Source organism: Pempheris klunzingeri, chromosome 8 (assembly GCF_042242105.1).
Source record: "Pempheris klunzingeri isolate RE-2024b chromosome 8, fPemKlu1.hap1, whole genome shotgun sequence".
NCBI lineage: Eukaryota > Metazoa > Chordata > Actinopteri > Acropomatiformes > Pempheridae > Pempheris > Pempheris klunzingeri.
In genome coordinates, this window is record NC_092019.1 from 5,582,334 (window position 1) to 5,607,022 (window position 24,689).

At 43.5% G+C, this 24,689-nt stretch overlaps 1 protein-coding gene across 1 annotated transcript; it reads right to left on the reverse strand.

Annotated features, from left to right (window-relative positions):
- Positions 1-169: 169 nt before the first annotated feature.
- On the reverse strand, positions 170-24,346 carry LOC139205529 (E3 ubiquitin-protein ligase RNF19A-like). Its single transcript, XM_070835776.1, has 10 exons — positions 24,267-24,346; positions 11,147-12,163; positions 6,155-6,363; positions 5,663-5,807; positions 4,953-5,115; positions 3,777-3,891; positions 3,254-3,415; positions 2,684-2,897; positions 2,431-2,574; positions 170-1,828 (listed from the first exon to the last, which is right to left on the reverse strand). Exons 2-10 carry the CDS (start codon positions 11,878-11,880, stop codon positions 1,030-1,032), a joined length of 2,685 nt encoding a protein of 894 aa, XP_070691877.1. The 5' UTR covers positions 11,881-12,163; positions 24,267-24,346; the 3' UTR covers positions 170-1,029.
- Positions 24,347-24,689: the final 343 nt, after the last annotated feature.

Below are 24,689 nucleotides of genomic sequence, written 5' to 3' on the forward strand. Positions count from 1 at the left end.
CACCTTTGAACAGGACAAAACATTTTCTTGATACAATTTCACAGAATTGACCAACCCATTGGTTAATGTTAATATAATGACTTTCAGCATTATCTCGACAACCGTGGCCTTCCAGAGACCTTTCTCAAATCAAACCCCAACCCCGCACACCCACCCCCAAGCTCTCCACAGAACCTAACCTGGCCCGGGCTTCCTGAGCCATCTTAGCACTAAAAGCACAGAGTTTTAGGAAACATGGGCTCCAGTGGTTACCGAGCTCCCAAAGAGCTCCAGAGCTCCACTTCCCACAACAGCTATGTGTGCGTCCATCTGAAGAGAACCTCAGTTGTGTTGATTTTAGTGCTAAAATGATTTAGGATGTTAAGCCCAGGCCTAATAATATATATAATTATACATTTGAGGGTTCGTCTAAAAAAAAGAACAAAAAAAAACTTCCAGGGAAAAGACAAAAAAAGAGTCTAATAATAAATACAGACAAGAACACAGGTTCCGCTGTTGCTAATACATTTGGGGAAAAATAAAAAATAGGAAATAGTGAATCATATTGCCTGGTCCCTGTTTGAGTTCACTTCTGGAAAGCTGTAACATTAACATTCCTGCGTGGTGTTGCATCCGCATTGTGGAGCCAAAATCAAATACAAGCAAAACCGGCACAGTGGTTTTATTTTAACCTACACAGATCGATAAGACAGCGACCAGATTCGTGGGCTGGCTCTGTTACGAGTGGTGAGAGGGTGAACCGTCGGAAAAACCAGCATTCACAACCTTAACATTTCTCACATGGCGGCACTATGAAAAATCTCCTAAAACTTCCAACAAGCCTTCTGACAATCAGTGGACACACGGATCTCTGTTTTACTCAAGAGTTGCTTTTTATGAAGGACAGAAAAAATCCCCAAATAACGTTTGTCCCCTTCACAAGGGAAGAACAGAAAATGCAGGTTAAACTGTAAGCTGATTTGTTAGTTGAGTGGAGGAAAAGATGTTAAATAAAAGTAGCGTCTGTGCAGCACTTAAGGTATTGAAATTTTAAATGTCCGTCTGTATGCAGGAGTTCCTGGGCGGCTGCTGGGTTTGGGCTGGGTGTTGTGGTTGGTGGTGGTTGTTGTTGGTTTCCTTTAGCAGCTCTCTGGTGTTGCTGTGAGAGTCCAGCTCAGCGGGGCACACCAGGTTCACATTCTCCTCTGTGATGAAGCAGAGAGGGGAGAGCTCTGCGCCGTGGCCCAGGGAGGAGGTGGTGGAGGTGGGGGAGTGGGGGGTGATCGCGGCACCGGGCCCCTGGGAGGTGGATGAGGAAGCGGGGCAGGTCTCCAGGCGGTCGTTCTCCACCTCGGGGAGGGGGCTGACGGTGGCGAAGCGCGTGTGGTAGTCGCCTCCGCCGGAGCCGTGGCTACAGGACGTCTTCATGCTCTCCAGGTCGGAGCAGCTGAACTCGGAGAAGTGGCTGGAGTGGGAGTCGGCCACAGACGGCAGGCTGCCGCTCAGCGAGGGCGAGTCGAACTCCGAGGAGTTGGTGCTGCGCTGCTCCAGCAGCTGAGCGTCCATGTCCTCCCTCGTCTCGTTGATCTTGGTGCCTCCGCCGCCTTTCTTGCGCAGCTTGCCTTTGCTCTTTTTGCCCCCCGAGCTGGAGGAGGAGGAGCAGGATGCCTCTTTGGCCCACTTGGTGGAGGTTCCTTTGCCTTCTGAGGAAGTGCAGCCATTGGAGGGGCAGGTCCAGCCGCAGCGGCCAACATGGCTGCCGTCATCTACGCTGCTGCTGCCGCTGTGGTGTCGCAGTTTTCCGGGTTTGGATTCAATGTCAACCTGGACCTCCATACTGTTCCCATCTCTGGAACATGGGAGGAAGAGGGAGACATGAGACAAAAAGTAAAACATTTAAGTTCAGTTCATCTGAATAAGGAGTCTGAGAATAGGGGCCAAAACACTAAACAGATAGTATCTATTAATATATACTTATTATAACATGTTATCAAGATTTTTTGCAGTGTATGTTAAGAAAAACATTAAATATACTATATGTGCATCTGCAAGTGTGTAAATGTTTGTGTGCATCTCATTCAGCCTCAAGTGAGCACCAGTGAGCCTGATGCACAGAACTGTAAAACATTTGGAGCTGATGGAAGATAAATTAATACTAAATGCTTCCCTAACAAATATTGGACTCTCATCATTAACATCTCTAAATAATTTAAAATACAAATAATTGAATGTTCTGCCGGGTAACAGTCTTTCAACAGCCTTGATCATCAGTGCTGGTGTGAGCAGTGATATTCACTTAGTATGTGCAGGAGTACATTTACTGGATATTTCACTGCAATCTGCTTCATGTTACTGTTTGTTGGAAGGACACCAGCGACACAGAACAGCAGACGTGCTGCCAGTGAACAGACTGTTCTGGCATCATCCAGATAGAAGGTAAATGGCGCTCACCTGTCGAGGGGCATGTAGGCGTTAAGAATGGATCCAGCCATTGCTTTGGTGCTAGCGTTGTCGCTGATTGTACCCAGGCTGACGGTGCCAGACTCGCCGCTCAGACTGCAGCGCTCCTTCTGCACATCAGCCTGCACCTCCAGCCTGACAACATGTGAGGGGGGGTGGGGGGGTTAGTCAACGCAGCAAAGCACCTTTAAGTCCTAAGCTGCACCACATTTAAATCCCATGGCATGTGCTGCTGTCTCAGTACCTGTTTAAGTAATTGACCATGGCGCTGCCAGAGAGGCTGCCGGTGATGCTGGCCCCGGCCAGGGCCATGGTGGACGCCGTCTCGCTCAGGTTGTCCCTGATGGCCCCCAGATGGTCCATGTGGCTGCCGCTGGCACTCAGACTGCCTGTCAGCCCCCCAACACTGCCTTCACCTATACTGGGGTTGTTCCTGGTGTCTGCCACTGATGTAGTATCTATGTAGACATTCAGTTATTAAATAACATTTCATTAAAATAAGGGATAAAACATGTTGCTCTTGCAGGAACAAAAGGTAGTGCTGTGTGTGATGAAACTGAAATCTGATGAGAGTATTTTTCTAAGAAGCAGTTGGCTTTTGGTCTCACAGAGGAAGCAGAAAAAGAACATTTTTCTGTGAAAGGAAAAGTGAGAAAGAACACTTGACGTCTGTGTTACCAGCAGCAGATTTAATTTGGTCGGGGACTCGGTACTGTATCAGTCAGCAAAAGGCAAATTCTGTTGCTTGCTGACTTGGGCAAAAACAAACTCGCTTTTGGGTGTCGGTGTGGGTGGTGGGGGCACTGAAGCTTACCGGTGGCAGCTGCCCCACTGCCGACATTCATGTCATTCTCATCGTCAAACTCAATGCGAACTCCTTTCCCATTTCCGGCTGAGACACCACAGCCTCCACTACGGCACAGCGAGATGGGCACCACACCGTAGACGTAAGCCAGCATGATGGGGACTCCAATGCCTGAGGGGTGACAGAGACAAAGAGCAATAGAGGCACCAGAGACATATTAAACCGCTGAAATAAATAAAAAAAACTAAACAAAACAAAAAACAGTGGAGGTCACTGTTGCTGACGCACAGAAATCAAAATTGTCTAAATCCCCTTTGACTTTCCCATCTTTATATAACAGCTCGTGAGAAATCCGTTTGACTTTGAAAACAAACTTTTGCACAATATGAACTCGAAGATTAAACAAAAGAAATTCTTGAAGCCAGCAAAGTCAAACAAGGACATGTCAATAAAACTCTCCAGGCACGCAGAGAGCGAGACACAGACGTAGAGAAAGAGGGAGGAGGTCTCAGAGGTCGGAGGGTAGACTGACCGACGGTGACTGCAGCCACTACTGGAGACACAATGACAGAGAGCGTCACTCCACCGGCGATCACCAAGTTCCTCTTGTGGTTGGAGATGTCTTTGCCTTCATAGCGGTTATGGATCTGACAGACAGAGGGGGAGCAGATGAGAATTGGTTTCATTTGTTTTCTTCTATACAATTTTAAAGCTTTATTTGATAGTTGAACAGCGACAGGAAATACAGGTTGGAAAAGAAAAAAGAAAAAAAAGATTCTGGTATCTTAAATGTGACCATTTGCTGGTTTATTAGTGGATATCATAACTAGAAAGGCCATCATGAGGAAAGTGGGCTAAATAGCAACCCTGACAGAGACGAACGGTAAGTGACTGTTGAAGAAATCTTCTTTATGTAAAGACTGGCAGGTATTTAGAGAGTACACGAAGCACGGCTGGAAGCAAAATTAGAAAAATGGACATTACACATTTATCATTTAATGTTGAGTTCTTTGCTGATCCAAACCCAAAAAAGTACACATGTGTGAGAAGCAAGTCAATAAGCATTCCCACTCTAATTATTACAACATTTCTGCTGTATGAGTCAGTCAACAGTGACAAAGTACAGTTGATATGACACGTGACCGTGCTGCAACTGAATGGCTCTGGACTCGGTGTGTGTGTATGAGGAATGCAGGTGATTCATGCTCAGACGTTTGCGTGTGTCATGGGATCTCTGCTGAATGTGGTCTGGTTTTGTCGGGGGGAAAAAAAAGTTTGCTGGCTCGGACTTCACGCTGGCAGGCTGGAGCGGGGAATTCTGGAGTGTCTGAATGCTTTCGCTTCATTGTAATGTCAAGTTCTTGTTGGAGAGACGTAGCCTGATGAGCGATACTGAACAGCACAAGTGTATCAACACAGACACACACACACAGGAGAGGTTACTGATGAGAGACCTCAGCTGGCCTGAGATAACTCAAGACCCTGGGAAAACAAATGCAAGTATGTGTGGTGGTTTTTCAATATAACTAGTTAGCTATGATCGATGCAGGGCTTGTTTCTCATATATATAGTTATGAAACCGTTTAAACTCATTCATACAGCTCAATACAGTCACGTGTCTGAACAGCAGATCAGAGAGAGTCAATGCTCTGCCTCATCCATGTAGTGAAAACTATAAACAGGAAACTTTTCTTTCCAACAGTCTCACCTTCCTTCCCACATATACGGGGATGCCAATAATCATGGCGGGGATGGCTATGCCGGCGATGAGTGCGATGCCGACAGGAGCGCCCACAAGTGTTCCCAGCTGCCAAAGAATCTTCTTCTTCCTGCTCCATGGCTTCTTCCCCCAGAAAGTACAGCCTGACGGACTGAGGGAGAGGTAAGAGGGGAAAGGTTAATGGAAAAAGAACAATGATGGGGAAGCTGTTGGAAATATATTTTTCATTTGAACAGTCGGAAAAGTTTCTCCCTGTGGGGACAAAGATCTCCAGCTCCGTGACTGTTCCAAGTGTACTTTATTTTGACTTAGCCAGACACACAGGGAGGATTGAATATGCACTTTTTGCTCTTGTTATGCCTTAATTTTGTTTATATTCTGTTTGCATATTTATATGCCTTTTGTTTTCGGTTTTAACTTTTATCTTACATTCATCTCTTTTCTGCAACTGAGCCTCCCAGCCAAAGAATCTCTCCCGAGTGTACTTTGACAACCAGAGTGCTGATAAACATCTTGAACCTTGAACTTGCTGGATAGGTTCCTGATCTACACTACTCAAGCAACAAAACCTATAGCCACTCACAAAACCAGCGTTTGAACAACAGTTTTTGTTGGGTGTTGTTTGAATCATAATCACAGCAATTAAGACAGAGGTGACAACATCTGAAGAGCAGTGTGTTTGGATGCTGGAGACACACCTCAGGTAGTGCAGGTCTGAGATCTCCTTCATGCAGAGCCAGCAGAACTCACAGCCGCACACAGCACAGGTCATGTGGTTACAGCTGCCATCGTTCATCTTGATGATGTAAGCAGCACAGCGTGGACATGGCTTAATATCATCGGCTGAAAGGCAGAGGGGGGAGATTATGATTTCAGAGTGCATAATACAGCCATACCACTGTCGTCAAACAAATGATGTCTGGTCAGTCAGGTAACATCTTTCAATCTGCATGATGGTGAATTTATCAGTGAGTCAATTGTAACTACCACAGCAATAACATAACAGGAACAATTAGACGTCACATTTAACTGAATTCTGTCCTTAGCTGCCGACACAAGTTCCCACATTTCTCCCATTTAGACAACGCAGCATCAGTATGTGATTTGACAGACGTGCGTAGGATACACACAGAAACAAAAAAATCAGATGAGCAGTCATGAAAGTGCTTCTGTGTGTTCAGTCGGCCAACCTGCAGCTCCACTCTCTTGGCTGTAGCTGAGGGAGGACGAGCGGACCGTCCTCAGGCGGAGGCTCTGGGCTCTCTGCTGCCGTGCTGCATCACAGGTCTGGTTGGGATGCCAAAGCTGCTTACAGTGGTAACAGAACTCCGTACCGCAGCCCTCCCTGCCGCACGTGATCTTGGGACAGCTGGCACACCCGAAGGCTATCACTGCATACCTAGAAGAAGACAAAACAGCACACGTTAGGCAAAAGTGTGAATACATCACAGTGAAAACACAGAATGAGTTTTGTCTAAACATACCAAGGTCATGGAGAACATGTGAGACATTAGTGTTTAAAACAACAGTGTCAATTAATTAAAACAGTGATGAATAAAAGTAACTTCAGATAAATACAAATGATGTGCATATCAGTAAAAGTGATGCATATAAAATAAAAGTGCAGACATTTGAGAAGAGGTGATGCAGAACTGTGTTTTTTTACTACTAATGCAACTTTGTCCATCCTCCACCACTGTCTTCACTGTGTGTGTCATCGGGCAAATGCCAAAGAAAAATATGTTGTCATTTATGTTGATCTGTGACGCTGTAAAAAAGCCGCTGTGGAGAAAACTTCATCCTTAACTGATAATAACAACAGGAATAATAACGGGAGAGCACACTTGGAAAAAAAGGGCCTCTCACTTGAGCAACACCTTCAGAAAAAGTAATTTTTCTTTCACCATGTAATGTGGACGCTGCCTGTGCTGGCTGAACTGGCTGCTGTCCCCACAACTAATCTAATCTAATCTCACACAAAGCAATATATTTTTACTTGGAAACCACAAGGGGTGAAAGGGCCAACAGTGCTATTTTGAACAGCCGAGCCGATAAGTTTAATGTGAGGCTGCTGTCCAGACCACAACATAAGTGTGACGATGTGGGCGGAACATTTTTGTGTGCTTAAACCAGTTTTATTGTATTAAGCAGTCTGGAGCAGAGTCTGCAGCTGGTGTCTGTCAGCCTGGTTTCCCCAGTAGCTGCGTCTTCTGCAATAGCATGTGTATCTACGTGACACAGCACAGCACATCCAAACATGTCTGACAGAGTGACAGCTAAAGCAGTGAGTGCTGACAAAGAGACAACGTTCAAGTGCTCATCTGTTCAAAGGTGACTGCTGAAAATTACTGGCTGGCCTATTTCCTGATGGAAACCCTGCTCTGCGTGACGTAGTTGTATCTGATTGTAGCAGAAGCCTCCCGGCCCCTCTGTGACTGACCCAAGATTTCACTCACAGGGCCATGGGAAGCCTGGGAGACTTCCTCCGCTGTGGATCATTTTACTCTACTGAGGTCAGACAGACTGAGGAATCGCAGAGACGTCAGTCTTATTTAAAATCACTCTCAGTAAACCACCAGCACTTAACACTATGCAGACGGAGACTGGAGAGATATTAGGGGAACAGAGGACAGCGGCTTTATTGTGGCTGTTTATTGTGAAGTTAATGATAATAAAACCCCAGAGTGGTGGACTACGAAGCGAGATTAGTCAGTTAGCGAGGTGTGGTGAGTCTAAAGCAGCAGATGGCTCTTTTTTAACCTAGCTAGATCACCATGGTAACTTGTGCTGCAAACTTGACCTCATCAGGGGCAAAAAAAACAAAGCAAAAAGCGCCGCCATCTTTTCCTTAGCGATATTCTCTATGAACTGAGTCTGTAAGTCATGATCCAAACGAAGGCGTGCAGTTTACAGTAGCGCAAAATGTGTGCATTGCATTGTCATGACAACCTAAATGTATTCAGCTGGTGATCTGTAATATTAACGCACACACTAACAAATGTTCCACAGCTGATCATCCATACACTAAGTGAATGATGAAGGCACAGTAGCTACAGACCTCAGTGGATCATGTTTTTCTGTTTGGTCATTGCTGATGCTGCTGAATTTGATTTGGCCAAAAAACTAAAGTGGCTTCCATGTATCCTTCACTGTTAGACAGTGTCAGACCTAAATGCACTTCCTGATGAGCCCACGTTTAAATATGCTGTGTTGAATGGGAGCTCTGAAACTGCATTGACAGTCACTGGTGGTATAATACATGTATTTAATTTATTCTGCCAGCATTACTCTCTTGCCTTATCTGCAGCAACTGTTTTTTATTCTCTCCATTAACTACCAACTCCTCTTGACTCTTGACTGAAGTAGGCAGCATGATTGGTTTGATTTGATCAATTCAACAATGTTATACTTTTTAAAGCCCCATAAATGTAGCACAGCATTAACAGTAACTGTGACACCAGTGTCCTCTTTCTATAACCACTTAACACTACATACCCGTCTTACCAGAGACTGTGGGAAACAAATACGTGAGTACTCAAACATGTTTATATCTGACTACAGCAATGGCAATACAACAATAAACCTTTAAACAACTGTACACCCAATACTGTATCCACTTCTAACAGCAGGTTAATAAAGCTGCTGTGGGGTGTTTTCACAAAATCTAAAGAGCAATATGATGATTAATGGTGTAAATAATGTTTGTTTTTAATATCTTTTGCTCTGAACCAGGATTCACTTAACGGTTGAATGGATGAATGGGAACTTCTCTAACCCCTGTAAAAGATACACTTGATTGTGTGGACCAAAAGCAGGCTGAAGCTATTGTTTCCAAAAGGAGGTTGGTTGGTTTAAACTGTGCCTTCTGTACATTTCCCTAACTCCTCTAGAACATTGCACATAAGAAACTGAGTGATGTTGCAAAAGCCTCTGAGCTGCAGGAAAGAGGAACAAGCAAGAGGAAAGGACAGAGCACAGAAAAGCTGCAGAGACGTGGAAAAAATAAGCTGGACAATGTAGTTTCCTCTGAACCACACTGAGGTGCTAAGATCTAGTCCGTCAGCACATGAAATATACTATCTGCTGTCTGACAAATGCGGACACAAGAGAGGAAGTAAAGACAATTACAGAAAGCTGACCCCAAAGAACTACACTACACTGTTCAGTTACTGTTCACTGCTATGAAGGTCAAATGTCATCTGATGTCTAACTGTTGGCTCGGTGTCAGGGCCTTTGCGACTGAAGGGTCTCTTGGTAGAACTGAAAAGATACTGTGACAGGACTAGAAGGCCAACCTACCAATATAATGTCACTATCTATATATGAATATACTCTGGCTTTGTAGTAATTTCTCAGAACTCAGTCAAAAATATTGCAATGTTTAATAATGACAGTACTGTCTGACCTGCTGCTCTCTGACTCCAAGCAGGGCAGGAAAGATAATCCACGGGAAACATTCAACATTGTTTTATGCTGCAGCTATTTCAACTTTCTACAGAGCACAATAAAACACGTCATGCCAAACACGGTTGACGTTTTTTACCCTCAAAATATAGTTGATACTATTCTGGTCAAGGTTACAAAACAGGACATCCCACAAAACAAAACAAAACATCCAGCTGGCCAAGTCCTCAAGGTTACTATGGCTTCAGAATGAGGTACAAAGAGTACTTTAAGAAAGTCTGATGGGATGGGAGGGGGCAGAAGGGGGGCTTTATGTCCACCTGACCTCAGACAATTCCTGGAAGAAAAGGAAACGGCTGAGAAAGGGGGGGGTGAAAGATGTTTTAAACATGATAGAAGCTGGTTATGCCCATCATACAAAAAACACGGTCCAATTTCCCATCATAAAGATACTGCATGCCGGCCACATCACAGTCAGCCTCACCGAGAAAACAACAGTTCAATCAGTTTTGAATAAATGAGACATCTGGACTCCTCCTTACTTTTGAGAGTTGTGAAAAGCCAGCAGTTAGGACACTTTAGACAGACGTCCACACAGCTGCATATAAATAAGGTGCTGATTTGATTTGTCAGTGAGTCGGAGTCACCATTTGACCCTGCAGGGCCTCTAGAAAGACACACTACAGCGACGGCGAGGGGGACTGGGTGGAAGAAAGCCAACGAGCCGTCACTCATGACGGGGATTAAACAGAAAAACAGTCCAGCACAACTGGATTACTTTGCAGTGAGTTAGGCAGAAAGAACTGAAACAAATAAAGACAGAAAGAGAGGCAGTAAAGGAGACAGACAGCTGGTACAGAGGAGGCTGTACTAACACTCGGGCAGAGGCAGGTAGGTGTACTACAATGATTTGTCATCACAGTGCACAACAGGTATGTGAACTAAACTGAGTTTAGCTGAGGTAAAAAAAAAAAAAAAAGAAAAGCAGCTACAGATGGCTATATTCTTGCAACAGGTCTCTTTAATAACCTCTAGTTTCGTAGATATCAGCCTTATGTTATTGTTACATAATGGCTTTGATCTCGATTTACTCAGGGAGAACACAAATATTCGTTTTACTACCACTTACAATAAAAGAAATCACATTCTGCAAAGCGTTGTGAGGGGCTGCACGTTTTATCCATTCATAAACTTAACTTTAAGTAACAAAAAGTGCCTCTACAAGCAGTGCAGTCATGTGATTATTATTTACAACCAGCACTGGCAACAGTACACATGTTTCTTTATTATTTCAAAAGAACAGGCTAAAGACTCCAGGCCTCTAATTACTTTATGACCTAGAGATAACTAGATTGAGGTGGAAAGATTTACAATGTTTAGACAAAGAAACTGAGTTAATTTTTAACTAAATGTCTTACATTTGCTAGGGTACATTATATTACACCTCACCTTAAGTCAAGCTGCTAGACTAGGTCTCTATCTAGGCTCTATTTCAACATTTTCATTTTCTCTTCCATGACAGATACTTGACCTTATATAGCACCTATCAAAGACAGCCCACTATGGAAGCACGGACCTCACTCTATCTCACACACAGCATTCTTCCTAAACAGATAAACCTGAGACACCCTGGACACAAACGCACACATCTACTGGAAAACACATTCTTCTGGAAATACTGTGTGTAATCCTCACAGCTTATATGTCAGAATTGACGCGAGTTGCATTACACTGTATGTCATTGTGGCAGTGATCATGTATTTAAATCCACTTCTTACCCACAGTCCGGTGCAGGGCACCATCGGCAGTCCGGGTCAGCCACCAGCCATCTCCTCAGCATGAACTCCTCGTATTTGTCCATGAGAGCCCGGTCCCCCAGGATCATGCGGATGTCGTGCGGGTTAAAGCGCTCGGAGCACTCAGGGCAGCTGATGTTCACACGCGACTCTGAGATCTCAATGCGCAGGTACTGGCGCAGGCAGTCGATGCAGGAGCGGTGGTGACAGGTCATGATATCAGGGAAGCTCTCCCTGGAGTGGCGCAGAAGGCACAGCGGGCACTCCAGTAGCTCGGACCCCACCCCACCCCCCACCTTGGAGGAGGAGGAGGTAGAGGAAGAAGGCCCTGAGGCAGATGAGGTGGAGGCGGCAGCAGCAGCAGCAGCAGCAGCAGCAGCAGCAGCAGCAGAGGCAGCTCCGGTCCCAGCCACAGAGAAGAAGGCAGAGTTCTTGTCGTTACACATCTCAGAGTGGATGCTCTCGATGCTGGCGATGCCATCCACCCCTCCAAGCCCTCCGGGTCCAGGGTGCTGGAGCTCTCGGGACCTTTGGCGCCCCGATTTGGGCTCCCGACCTCGCCTTCTGAAAAGAGAGGCCAGGGAGAGACGTCTCTTCTTGGGGGCCTTCTTCACAGAGGGCAGAGAGATGGAGGAAGCAGTGGACTGCAGGTCCCGATCAGAGCCCATCACCCCACCGCTACCCCCACCCAACTGCTGGTGCTTCTGCAGGCTCATCTCTCCGGAGGGGGGGGAGGGGTGTGCCAGCGGGGAGCCAGGGCTGGGTAGCCTGTCCCTCACATGTGCAGGGAGGTCTGGGAGTGGGATGGGGCTGGGAGAAGGGGTAAGGTGGTGGATGGGGGAGGGGGAGGGTGGTCTAGGGTGGGGGGACAGGGCTCCGGAGGGCCCCTCTGTGTTTAAGACATGGTGGCTTCTCCTGATCAACCTCGTGGTCACATCTAATAGCCGGATTTTGGCGAAGGGGTGGGGGTCACCTGCAGCGAAACTGATGCAACAGAACCTGGAGAGAGCAAAAGAAGAAAACTTTGGTTAATGGCAAGAAGGGAAGAGAGAGAAAAGAGTACGGAGGTGGGAGACTAGAAGGAATTTAATTCCATTTTTGGACAGCAGCATCTTTATTCTTCTTGTCGTCAAAGTCAGCCTAACACAATAAAAAATAAATCACATTCTGCAGTTCTGAAAGAGGAGGAACATTATCCATGGTGTTTGACAATTTGATGCATGGCACTGCCTTCTCTAAACGTGGAAAGAGAGGGAGGAGGAGGAGAGTTTTATAATTTTCACAGCCTATTAGGTAAGCCATTCTGTCAAGAGTATTTTATGTGTGTTTAGCTGTGTTAATAATGGCGTATTACACTTGAAAAGATGAATGTGCGTGTCAAAATCCACCGTGAATATGACAAGAGCACTGGTTTAAGTTCGCTCTCCTCTCTACATTGTTTCTGTGTGTAAACTGTATGTTTACAGGCATGTTTAATGCATTTCACTTCTCATCTAAGATTTTTAAAAGCAATGTTTTTAAATTAATTAATTTGAAACAATCGTTTACATTTTGGTGTGCCAGTTTGTAGTTTTCTTCTTCCCTGATTTTACTCGTGCACTGCATCCTCACACACATGCCTCCGTGTGCACAACATACAAACAAAACAGGGTCTAAGCGGGAGGACGGTGTGATTCATAAAATATCCATCAATTAAATGACCAAGCTCACAACCTGGATGGGTACTTAGTATAGATAATGTTAGTTTCTTTTGATTCTTGACATCCCATTAAAGAGACCACCAGCGTTCCATATGTAGATCAAATGATTGACTAAAGCCATCTCCATCCACCGATGAAGAAACGAGATATGATCAAAAGCTTTGGAAAAAGCTAGTTAGTGGACAATGAGTTCAGATTATTTTTTCGATGTCTCGTCTGTAGTATGGATGGGAATCAAGAACCGGTCCCAGTAGAGCTCATCAGTTCCTATAATCGATGCAACCATTGCGTTGCAAAGTAATGGCGTCAGTCATACATCTACTCTACTAGAAAAGAAGGAGTTATGGCAGAGAAGAAGAAACAGATTAAAGTGTGCCCTAGTTCATAGACTTTTGTCTGTACATTTGGATGTACTATATATAGACACTAAAAGGAAAGTTAATTCAGCCGTCAGGTAATCATGAACTATTATGATTGTTAAGATCATAAAGCCTCATCTTAATCAGGGGTTGATGAATAACAGTCTTCAGGTCAGACTGTTAAATTTATAATGTAAGCTCTAAAACAAGCATGATGGCACATTAATGTTAGTGCACTGCTAATTTCATGCATCTAATTCCCCTGAGCGAGGCCTTCCAACACTCGGCTTATTCAAGAAACACTGCAGTTTTCTAATGTGCTTGCTTTCTCTTTTGCTCAGTCACTATCACAGCTGGCAGAGTGCAAGTTTGCATAGCTGATCAGTGCGTCAGTCACAGAGCTGAGAAGAGAGGACAGAAGGTTGACAACCTTGGACAGTATTGACGCAGAGAGACAGCGCTCTGATGTATCTGTAAGATCAACAGTGACAAGGCCTGGTCCCAAACAGTCCTCTGCTGGTAATAGCAAACAGGAAGAAGTGAGAGATATCGCACGGCAGATTAGAGCAAGGGTTTGCCTTGGTAGAGTGGTTTCCGATGAAGCAGCAGCATCGAGACTGTGACTATAAGTCACAATTGTAAAGGCAGCTGCACAAGTGGATCATACCAAGATCAACAGCGATAAACAGCATATGTTACAATAAATATCAATATGGCCATCACCATTTTTATCCGGAGATTTTTCCGGGTGACACAAGGAAGTTTAAAGGACATACCATAAAGATAGATAACGACGGCCTGATGATGAAAAAACTGCAGTCATTGCAAATAAAGGTCTACAGAAAGACTATATTAGAGTATATTAGAGTATACTCTAATTCAAGCAGCAACAAACATTTATATTATAATCTTTATATCGTATTACGTTGCCCGGTTGTGGAGCTAAATGAAACAGGTCAATGTTTTGTTCGAGGATAGTTTGGCAGAGACGGACATGTTGGAAAATAAAAAGATCACACCCATGATAAACTGTAACAGCTGAAGATCAAAGTAACAATACACAGCACCAAAAAGCTAGATTAACATATTGTATTCTTTAAAAAATCCAAGAATGTGTGCTCTTGCATCTGAATTTCGACATTACTTTGCTGTGTGGATCTGTCTGGTAATTTCACAATTTCCTGTATGACAAAACATAATTACTTGTCTGTTATCTCTCCATGTCTGAGTGCGCTTGTTTGCCTGGTGACTCCACAAAATTATGATATCAGGACAGATGGCTCCTGCACCAATCTGATGAGTGTTCTGTCCACTTGAGAGTTTCACACATTCGAGAGGGTGAGAGAAACAAAGAGCTATAGAGAGGTAGACAGAGGGAGAGTGTGTGTTCTACAACAGTGCACAGCTGCAGAGGCAGAAGAAACTACAGCCTGAACAACACCAGATTTCGGGTGTTAGGACTGTTGCTACGTTTTAATATAATGTCTTTGCACTGAGTGCTCAAAATGTACCAGAGAGTAAAAGACAAATCATATATACTAGCAGGTTATTCTACACTTGAACAGCAGACACACTGACTGCATCACCATTTCCTCATTTGTGATAAGTCAACTCACATGCTACATAGAAATATAGCCAACTGAGCCTTCGGGATAAACTTTCTTTTTTCTATATCTTATGTGTTGTAATTTGATATCAGCCAACAAGAGCAGACCTCTTTGAAATTAGTCTGACTGTCCAAGAAACTCTGTTAGGCTAGTCATTACATGCAGTATTGTTACAGGTCAGATGGACTCCGTTTGTAGAGAAACGGAAGTCTGGATTTAGAATTACCATTTGAAATTGGCAAATTATTCCATCTTCTGGACAGCCCAGCTCTTTATGAGAAAATCAGTGTGAGGCCAGTAAATACAGACTGTCCTCTGAGGCAGCAACCTCAACAGACCAGATCATCGACACTCAGGCCAAAGAACAGGACTGAAAAGCAGCAGAAAGTTGACAGGCCCACTGTCCTGGTAATGGTTACCAGGGTTAAACCATAGGTTTGTGCCACAGTTTGCTTCAGCACTGACTGTGCTCTCTGTGATTCTACATCTGTGTTGTGCTCCGTGTTTCTGGGAGTGGTGATGAGGGAGGTGGAGAAAGAATGTCTGTTATTTTAGGAGAGGGTTGCTACTGAGGTCCAGCTTGCTTGTTGGGTGTCCATCCCCGAATGTGTCTGTGTGTGTTTATCGGTGTCTTTGGTTACACCTTGGCAATGAACCACGCTGTGCAAACACACACGAAGTAGTGCCAAGGGACACAAACACACACACACCCATAAACTACCCGCACAAGCTCGAGGGGCCTACAGATCATGCTGTCTCACAAATACTGCATGTGCATACTTTATAAGCACTTACTGCAGTAAAACGGAACCTCCACAATCTGTACCACTATACCAAAAGATCAAAAGGAGCACTCTGCACAGCAGCTTTACAGCTGCAACCAAACCACTGACACTACCAGCACCACACTTTTCTACTTCTGAAACACATGCTGCGCTTTCTCCCCACAACCTCCCCCCTTCTCACTCACACACTCACACACACTCACACACTCACACACACACACACACACACAGAGATCCCCTCCCTGTTCCACAGCTCTGACTCTCCTTTCTTTGAGCTAGGACTGAAAACAGGAAACTCTGATGTGGTGGGCAGGGCTGGCCTTAGTATCTCCTGTACATATGGAAGGAGGCATGGGATTCAGGAATAGACCCACAAAAGGAACTGAATGTTTTGCACATTTTCCTTTTCCTCTATTTTTATTGGATGTAAAAATGTATTCTCCTATTGACAAAGCACTAGGACAGAAAAACCATAAGGAAAGCAACAAAGGAACATTACACAAATCCAGTAAAGAAAAAAAGCTTAGGGCGTTGTGCGTTCTTCTGCAAGCCACTCTGGAGTCCGGTGGTACTCATGGTGAGTGCATTGTACTGCGACTGAGATATAGGGGAGTAGTAAATAGAGTGTGAAAGGCTAATAGTTTGCATTCAACCATGAAACGATGATTGCAGGGCAGGAGCTTCACTCTGACTTTGATGTCTGTCACAAGGCCACCACTGCATCTAAATCAGCTAAGGAGTGACTGTTGGGGCTTATCGCTGCCGAGCAGATAGCTGTGTGTATGTGTGTGTGATGAGAGGACTGATGATGCAGGTAGACTAGGCCAGCTGTCTCATCTGAAGGCCCTGGCTAGGTCTCACTCACAATATGAAACACCTATGTCAGCTCATTGGCTGCAGGCTGTGGTCAGCAGTAAAGGCTTTTCTCATTGAGCGTGCAGATTTAAGGACATTAACACAATCCAAATCTGCCCAGTGTGCCTAGAACTGGGGGAGAGAGACTGAGGGCAGAGAGAGGGGGGAGATAAAGAGACATGAAGCAAAAAGGTAAGAAAAGGACAACCACGAAAAAGAGGAGAGTGTAAAACATGAAAAGAATGCAACAACGAACTTGGAGAGATGAGTAATGAGAAAGAGAAAGTGCAGAATGCAGAAAGTGCTGAAGGAGCAGGTGAAGAACTGTTTGCTCCACAGGACAAAATCCTGCTCCTCAGTTTGGCAGCTTTCCGCACAACTACAGATATTTCCCCTAATAGATTTGGTGACATTTCTAAAGGGGAAGCAAGCAAAAATATTAAAAAGACAAACGAACGGGAAGACAATGGAAAGAAGTCATTAAGCACCAAAACTTATACTAGAATGAAGACACAATTAAATCCTGGAAGTTCATCAAAACTAAATTTAACTGAAGCAAAATGAACAAAGAAACTAATACAAACTGCAGCAACTGCAACTCCTTCCTTCTCCATAGTCACGTTACCATCTCAGCCTACTGGAACTGGGAAGTACGAGCACACCTGAGCACAAGCATGAACATAACAACATAACTGGGAATCTCCACCAGGAAATCTCTGCTACGCCCAACTATAATCTAACCTAAACCCAAATGTAATGGTCCACTGTCAATACTGTATCAAGTATGTCTATTACTTACATATTTATATCTTTAACAGAGCATAAATGCCCAAGGACAGACGGAGAGGTTTTGACCTACATACAGTACACACGTGTGTTTCACACCCACCCACCACTCCTCTCACTGATACAGCCCCCAAATATCAATAAGGACTTTGTTTACAATCAACACAAGACAAAACACCCACATTTGACAGGCTGTTCCTAGCAGTTGCAAACAAGTGTCCAAAACCGATTAGTGGAAACCACATGACGTTTTACAGAACAAAACATTTGCGTTGTGAAAGAAACGCCAAATTCTTGATCTTATTTAGGGCCATAGGTGAGATCACAATCACCCCGTAAAAGCCCTCTGTTCTTTCTTTGAGAGAAAGAGCAGTGTTTCACTGTCACTGTAAATGTTGCCCATATTGTATACACATAGATATTTAGCAGAGAAAAAGCTATTTGCCAGCCGTGAAGATCCACTTACAGAAAACAGGCCTAAACTTCATGAAAGGGTGAAAGGTTGCTGCCATAAAACAGTGAAGTGAAGTTATGGCACTCCCAAAAAGGCGGAACTATCAACAATAGAGACACAGGAAGCCAATAGAACGCAAAAACATAAAATATTTCCGATTGCTAATTGTTTAATCTTGTTTCAAATAGAGCTCGGGGAGCACAATGCGATGACACACTGCTCTACACACAGTTCTACCACGGCAATGACCATGAAGGGTAATCAGGAAAAGGCTCTCTGTAATCTTGGGTAATGATCACCAATACGACGACAGCTGACATGAGTGGGGACCTGGGTATGGCACAAATGAGTAATACAGAAAAATGTTGATAACAGTGCAGTGAGAATGTGCGTAAGCGCTGAGCAACAAAACAGAGAAAGCAGGTCGAAAGATGAGAGCTGGTAGACGTGCCAGAGCTTTCCTTGGGGACAGAGTTCATTCGGCATTCCAGTGAGAGAACAGATCCAGCGCTGACCTCGGCTGACCTGCCGCAGCCTGGGAGAGTACAGCTCTCCCTAGACACAAGCTGAGAAACATGGTACACTCAGCTTTTAAAGCACAACACACATTTCCTGTTGCAGGGATTAATGGCTTCCCTCTATAATAAATTCCAACATTAAGATGGAAAAATATTCAAATCAAATGAAAAGGATATAGTCTCTGGGAAGTTAAAGTGTGATGCGAGCTACAGATCAATGAGAATATGAGATAGCATACAAAAAGGTTTCTCATCTGAAGAGGTTACTTCAGCAACAACACTACTTTAAGCAGGCCCAGCAGCTCATTTAATCATATGTTTCAGTGCAAACAAGAGGGTACTTGGGCAAAACAAAACACATCTCAACAATCTATATCGCAGCAGAGTGAAGTGGTCCTTTCAAGGTGTGAAGAACATGTTACACAACCACTCTGAAACACAAATTCACTCGCACATAAAACAAACAGACTAAACAAACAATAAGTTGAAGGACCTTTTTAAATTCTTTTCCTGTCATGTTGACACACTGATTAAACATAAGCCGGGTCAAAACTACAGGGAAATTACAAAGGGCAAACCCAGGGTTCGTACAGCTTTTAAGAGTAAAATTCAAGCACTTTTCAAGCACTTTCAAGGTACCTAAAACCAAAAATTCCCACTCTTCAAACCTTTATCATATCTAAATTGTTTCTGTAGATGCAAATGCAAATAGTAAAGTTTACAGAATTCCTTTTTAAACACAATCTACATTGTACATATTGATTGTGTTTTCATCATGATTGTTTTCTGGCATGAGACGCCAGGAGACAAAAAACTATGACAAATAAGCCTAATAAAAGATGTTTGGTTTGCATGTGTGATTGTGTAGATGAAACAAAATCAATTACCTTTGAATTCAAGTATATTCTTAAACTTTCAGGTGATTTGATCTTATGGATGATCTTTTTTATCACTAAAAAAAGTCTACAGTTAACACAAGTGATTTTCCTGCTGGTTATATAGGAGTATATTGCAGGTTAGGGTGCAGATGAACCGTGACAGGAATCATCAATTAATGGTGTGAGAAATTAATTGCCAGGCAAAAGCTGTTTTGAATTAAAAACAGGAGCTGATGGTCTATAAATAGTGTGTCAACATGGCTATTCCTGACTAATTCTATTATCTGAGGGGAAATCACTGATTGAAGGGCAGCTGCTGTCAATTTTAATTTCATTTGAGATCAATAGATCACAAGTGCTTAAGTTACAGATGGGCGTCTCAGAACCTTTGTACACAGGGTTTTTAATGCTCAGTATATTCTATGAATCAAATCTAAGCACACCATTGAAAATTACCTTAGGACTACGTTCAAGTATGAATCTATTTTTATAGATGAGGCCTGGTCTTTTGCCGCTTTCTGTAGTCTAACAGAAAGGAGAGAAGAATGTCCATCTTTCCTCTCGGTTGATAATTAGACCTGGGAGTCAACTGAGTCTAAACTTAGCCAGCGGAGACTCACTAGTGAGCTGTGTGTCTATTAGTGGTAAGCAGTGTGTGTGGGGTTACGTGTGTGTGGGGCAGAGGAAACCACCCACAAACAGACTGTATCAGCTACTGCCTGCCATGGTGGTATTCATGCAGCAGCACAATGGGAAATTACTTACTCCATTTCACATAGTTGGAATACACTTGGAAGAGGCACCCTTAAAATACAAGGACGTGGCTATTCTAGGAGATAAGACGCACACCTAGAGACAAGCAGGGACACAAGCTAGGCTCAAAGGACTGAGAGATGGACAGGTTCACAGAGAGAGAGACAGCAATGATGACAGGATAGGAATGAATCGGGGACTCAGACAAATGTGAGACAGACAAATGTGAGCCAGTGTAGTCGCCCTGTATCACTGCAGCTGCATTCCTGGCCTGTCTGTCTCCTGTGTAATGCTGCCTCTATGCACATTCCTGCGTTTCTATGGGGCTGGGGACAGTCAATGCATTAGCCAGGCCTCCACTGCATCATGAACAGACACAGAGCAATCTCCTGGCAGGCAAGCTGGGCAGCTATTGACTGATGTGGGATGAAAGTCAAACAGTGTCCCACCCTTTTCACCAAATTGTGGAGCAAGCTGAAAACTGGGGGAGTGGTCAGTGGCTGAAAGACAGGTTTAACCTTGTATTGGTGTGTTCAGAGAGGACAATCAAAACAAATCAGTGCAATTATTTGCATATCTCCCCCGTTACAGGGGGGTAAAGATTACACACTATGTAGTAGTTCAAATTAAAGAGAAATATTTAAGGTTGTTGGTCATGGTCATTGCATTTCGAATCTGACCCTACATGATACAAGGGATTAAAGACGCTGCAAACAACAACTACAACAGCAGCGTGAACAGGGAAGGCATTGTTGAGTGTACAAAGAGAGGCAAGGCGGGCCGACAGGGAGAAGAAAAGGAAAAGTTTCCAACCCCAACAAAGCCAGTACAGTCTCCAGCTGCCCGCACCCCCTCCTCCTCCCAGACTTCCCCTCTTTCCTCCCTCACTTCACTCAAGAGGGGAGGAAATGAGGTAAGCATCCTGGCATTTCTGCTCAGCTGAGAGCTCAGGAAGAGGGTGTGAAATAAAAAGGAATTAACTGGTAAATTGGGAGTATGCAATTTATTTCCCCTGGTAACACTGAAGAATAAGCAAAAAGTAAATATATACACAACTTAATATAGATTGGCCTGCAGTGTGTATATGTGTATATATATATATATATATATATATATACACATATAAATGTAGGATATATCCTACATTTTACTTGCACAGGTCTACTTGCATTTCTTCAGAAAGGTAACATTTACACTCACTGCCTGATGCACACACTGCACGTCCTTTTGACATTCAGTCTGTGCATGAGCCTGACACCTGTTTCTAAGTTTTCAATGGGAAAGGAGAGAGGACCAGTCATTATGCATATGAAGAAATCAAAACCTCTTTACACACACCTCAAAGAGACAGGCACAAACAAGCATCAGCTTCACAATGGTGTGGAGATCAGAGAGGCAGCTGAGCCGGAGACGGGTACAAGAAAAACCGTAGTTACCTGTCAAGGGGAACTGTAATCTTTCCCTCATATTGTATCAACAATTTAATCTTATTAACGTAACTGCTTTGAACCAGAACCTTCAGTATTTGGATCAAGTAGCTTGTGAAAAATGAGGTGTGTTAGATAAAGTAGGCTATATTTCAATGAGTCTGATGCTCATTTCATTCTCATTTAAGTAAATATAAGCAAGCTGCATTATTTTAGGGTTACAGGTTACATTATAAAAAGCTCTGTTCACGACGTGCACATCCATTGCATGGCAAGCTGCTCTCTCACACACATTACAGGAGTCCACATCTTCGTTCAAGTGTAACATGTTTGAAAAATTAAGCATAAATCAAACCATTGTGTTGCTTGTCCAAGTATGTCTTTTATAGTAAGCATCTAAACAGGGTTATGGAATGACTACTGCTATAAACTGCCATCACTGTAAACTGGATTAGTTTAGTGCTAAAATGGAAAGTCTGACAGGCGTAGCAACGCAAGTGATAGGAGCCGGTTTGGCAAACAGTCCATTACAAGTTTAAATGAGCAGCAGATGAAAGCTCATGAAAGAAACGTGCTGGAAAGAGACATGAGATCTTTCTCGTTTTACAGTTAATAAGTTATTAGTCTTCAGTCATCTGAAATGCAGTTCAGATGACATCATTTGTGGGAGGGGTAGAGAGATGACTTGCAGTTTGTGGCTTGATAAAATCTCAGAATTTCCACTCTACAAACTACCAAACAATGAGAGAGGAGTCAGATCATCCAAATGCATGGATGCAGGTCAGGTAATCAATGACAGCACCCTGACGTGCTGGTCAGGCCGCCACCACCAGCCTTGCAGCTGTGTTTACCATAGACCAAGAGAGGGAGGTCACACACGTGTCCTGACAAACAGAGCACAGGCCAGGTCGCCATTCTGGGCTAACGACCTTTCTTTGGAAGAACACACAGGTCTGGACAACATGCTGCTAAGCCCAGGGAGGCCTCCGACACCAAAACACTGATGACTCTGGGGGGACGCCTCTAGCACTCAAAAAACACAACAAATGTGGCTTCAACAGAATAACCTAATGGAGGGCTCTCTTTAGAAATCTGCACATTTGAGCATTAAAGGGGTGACGATAGGTTTCTATACATTTTCGGCATAATATTCAAATGTTTTTTTAATGGGTTTGCAGTCTTTATTCAAACGCTATCCAAGTGACAACCCAAAAAAGCCAACCAAATAGAAGGAATAAAGTTATACTCCTTCCAAAAGTCAACTATCCACCCCTTTACAATGCAAACAAATACGCACTATGTAACAGAGGGGCAGAAGATTGCAGAGTTTATGTTTGGGGTGACAGCTTATACAAAGAATGTGAAAAAAGCACATTCAAAGAGTGTAAATCCAACATAAGATGGTGACACTTTTGATAAGAAAATGTTCAGAAAGTCTGACCATGAACACACGACAGTTCATTGTAAAATTTGAGCTATAACCTGAAGGTCCCTCTTAAAAAAAAAAAAAATAAGATCAAGACTGAGCCTTGACACCACAGAGTGCTGAAAAATCTAAGGCCATAGCTGTTGCTGTATGCAGTGACAAAAATCTTTGGAGCCCTTTTGCAAATACATCATAAATAAGTTGCTCAACAGTGGGCAACACTGGGTAGTTAAACTGTTGAAGAACAAAAAAAAAGCTCTACATTTGAATTTGAAGATTAAAGCATATTGTTATACAGGATCAAGAACACCTTACTGAATTTAGCTCATGTAGTTGTTACAGATATATAAAATTATTCCCATTACTTATGTTTGTAGTCTGAAAATGTTATCCTTAAAAAACACTGTCAGCTATGAAGCCCACACTTATATACATCCATACGTTTTAGTATTGTAACAAATGTGTTTTACAGACCATATATCCCAAAATGAACTTCACACCCTTGACTAAATGATTGAGAGAAATACACTTTGGTGTTGTTTCATGTTACTCAGGCTCATTTCATGAGGCAGCACAGCAGTATCTGGACTGAGAGGCCAGAAGACGACAGCTTGTGACTGCATGATCCTTACCAATGTTTGATAAACTGCCTTGTCACCACCAGCAAACGACAATGACAGGGCAAACGCAGTGTATGCAGCTACTCATTCATTTCAATTATGTCTTATCTTCATAGCCCTGAGGCTGCTTATTATCTCAACAGAGTGGTGATCTCTCTTTATCTTGGGATGTCAGGTGTTAAAAGAAGCATCAGAAGGTTGTGACAAAATCATCCGCTTGTCACCTGACAAACTCCACAGCACAGATGAATAAGATATGCAGCGCAGACTCTCATCTTTCTTCGTTTTCCACGAAAAATGAAAGGAGACGCCTCAAAAGCACCTCGCTACCCCAACTAAGACACTCCTCAAGCTGACACAGGTCCCTGCTTTACATTTTACTGAACACACTGTGTGACAGACACGTTACAAAACCCTCTGAAATCGCAACTTTTTTCTCTGGCTGCTTGCAGCTTTCATCTTGTCATGGCAGTGATTAGCACATCAGTCCTGCAGCTTAAGTTGAACACACTGCTGCAGTACTGGACGCTGATTAAAAGACAACTCAACGCCTTCTTACGGGCTACAAACTGGAGTGCAGCAGTCTTTTAACTGTGTCTGGTTGACGGCTGTTTTGTTGTTGATATTATGATTTTAAAAAGTAGGAGTAATTCCAACAGGGTTTGACTTGTGAGTACCGTTAGATTGTTAGCTAACGTTAGGTTAGCTAACTACATAGTTCATTGTGTTTAATGTCGGTTTACGTCACCTCACAAATTATCATCATCTGGTACACGTGTCCAGGCCGAAAATTGGACACATGACGTTAGAAAAATAAAGCTATAAGGCACAAGAAATGTTCCCAGCCTGCCAGAGTGCCAGCCAGCTAACACAGGTTAACTACCGAGCGTTAGCAGCTGGCTAACAAGGTTAGCTAGAAACGATGAGAACATACCGTCTGTTGCTAGTGACACTTGTTCCGCAGGCAGCAACAAAGACGAAAGGAAACGTCCTGCTGTCCAAAAACGATTTCGACTAAATCAATCAGTGGTCCCGGTGCAGTGCTGTGAATTACTTCCCCACTGCTACTAGCACTTACGTCTTCGGTCCCACCTATCCGCTCCGTTTCGGACGACAACAGCTCCTACAGAGCTCGCTCTGTTGTTCACTGTTCTCGTTCTAGCTCAGAAATTCAAATTGTATCGCGAGATTTGGGAGTTTTCATTGCTCTGCTGTGGTCGAGACTCAACCCCACACTCACATTTTCCAAGAGGTCTAGGATGTAATTCCTAAAACAGACTGATAATAATAATCATAATCATAATAAATAATCATTAAAAAATGTAATCTTCACATATATTCTTAAATATATATAAGC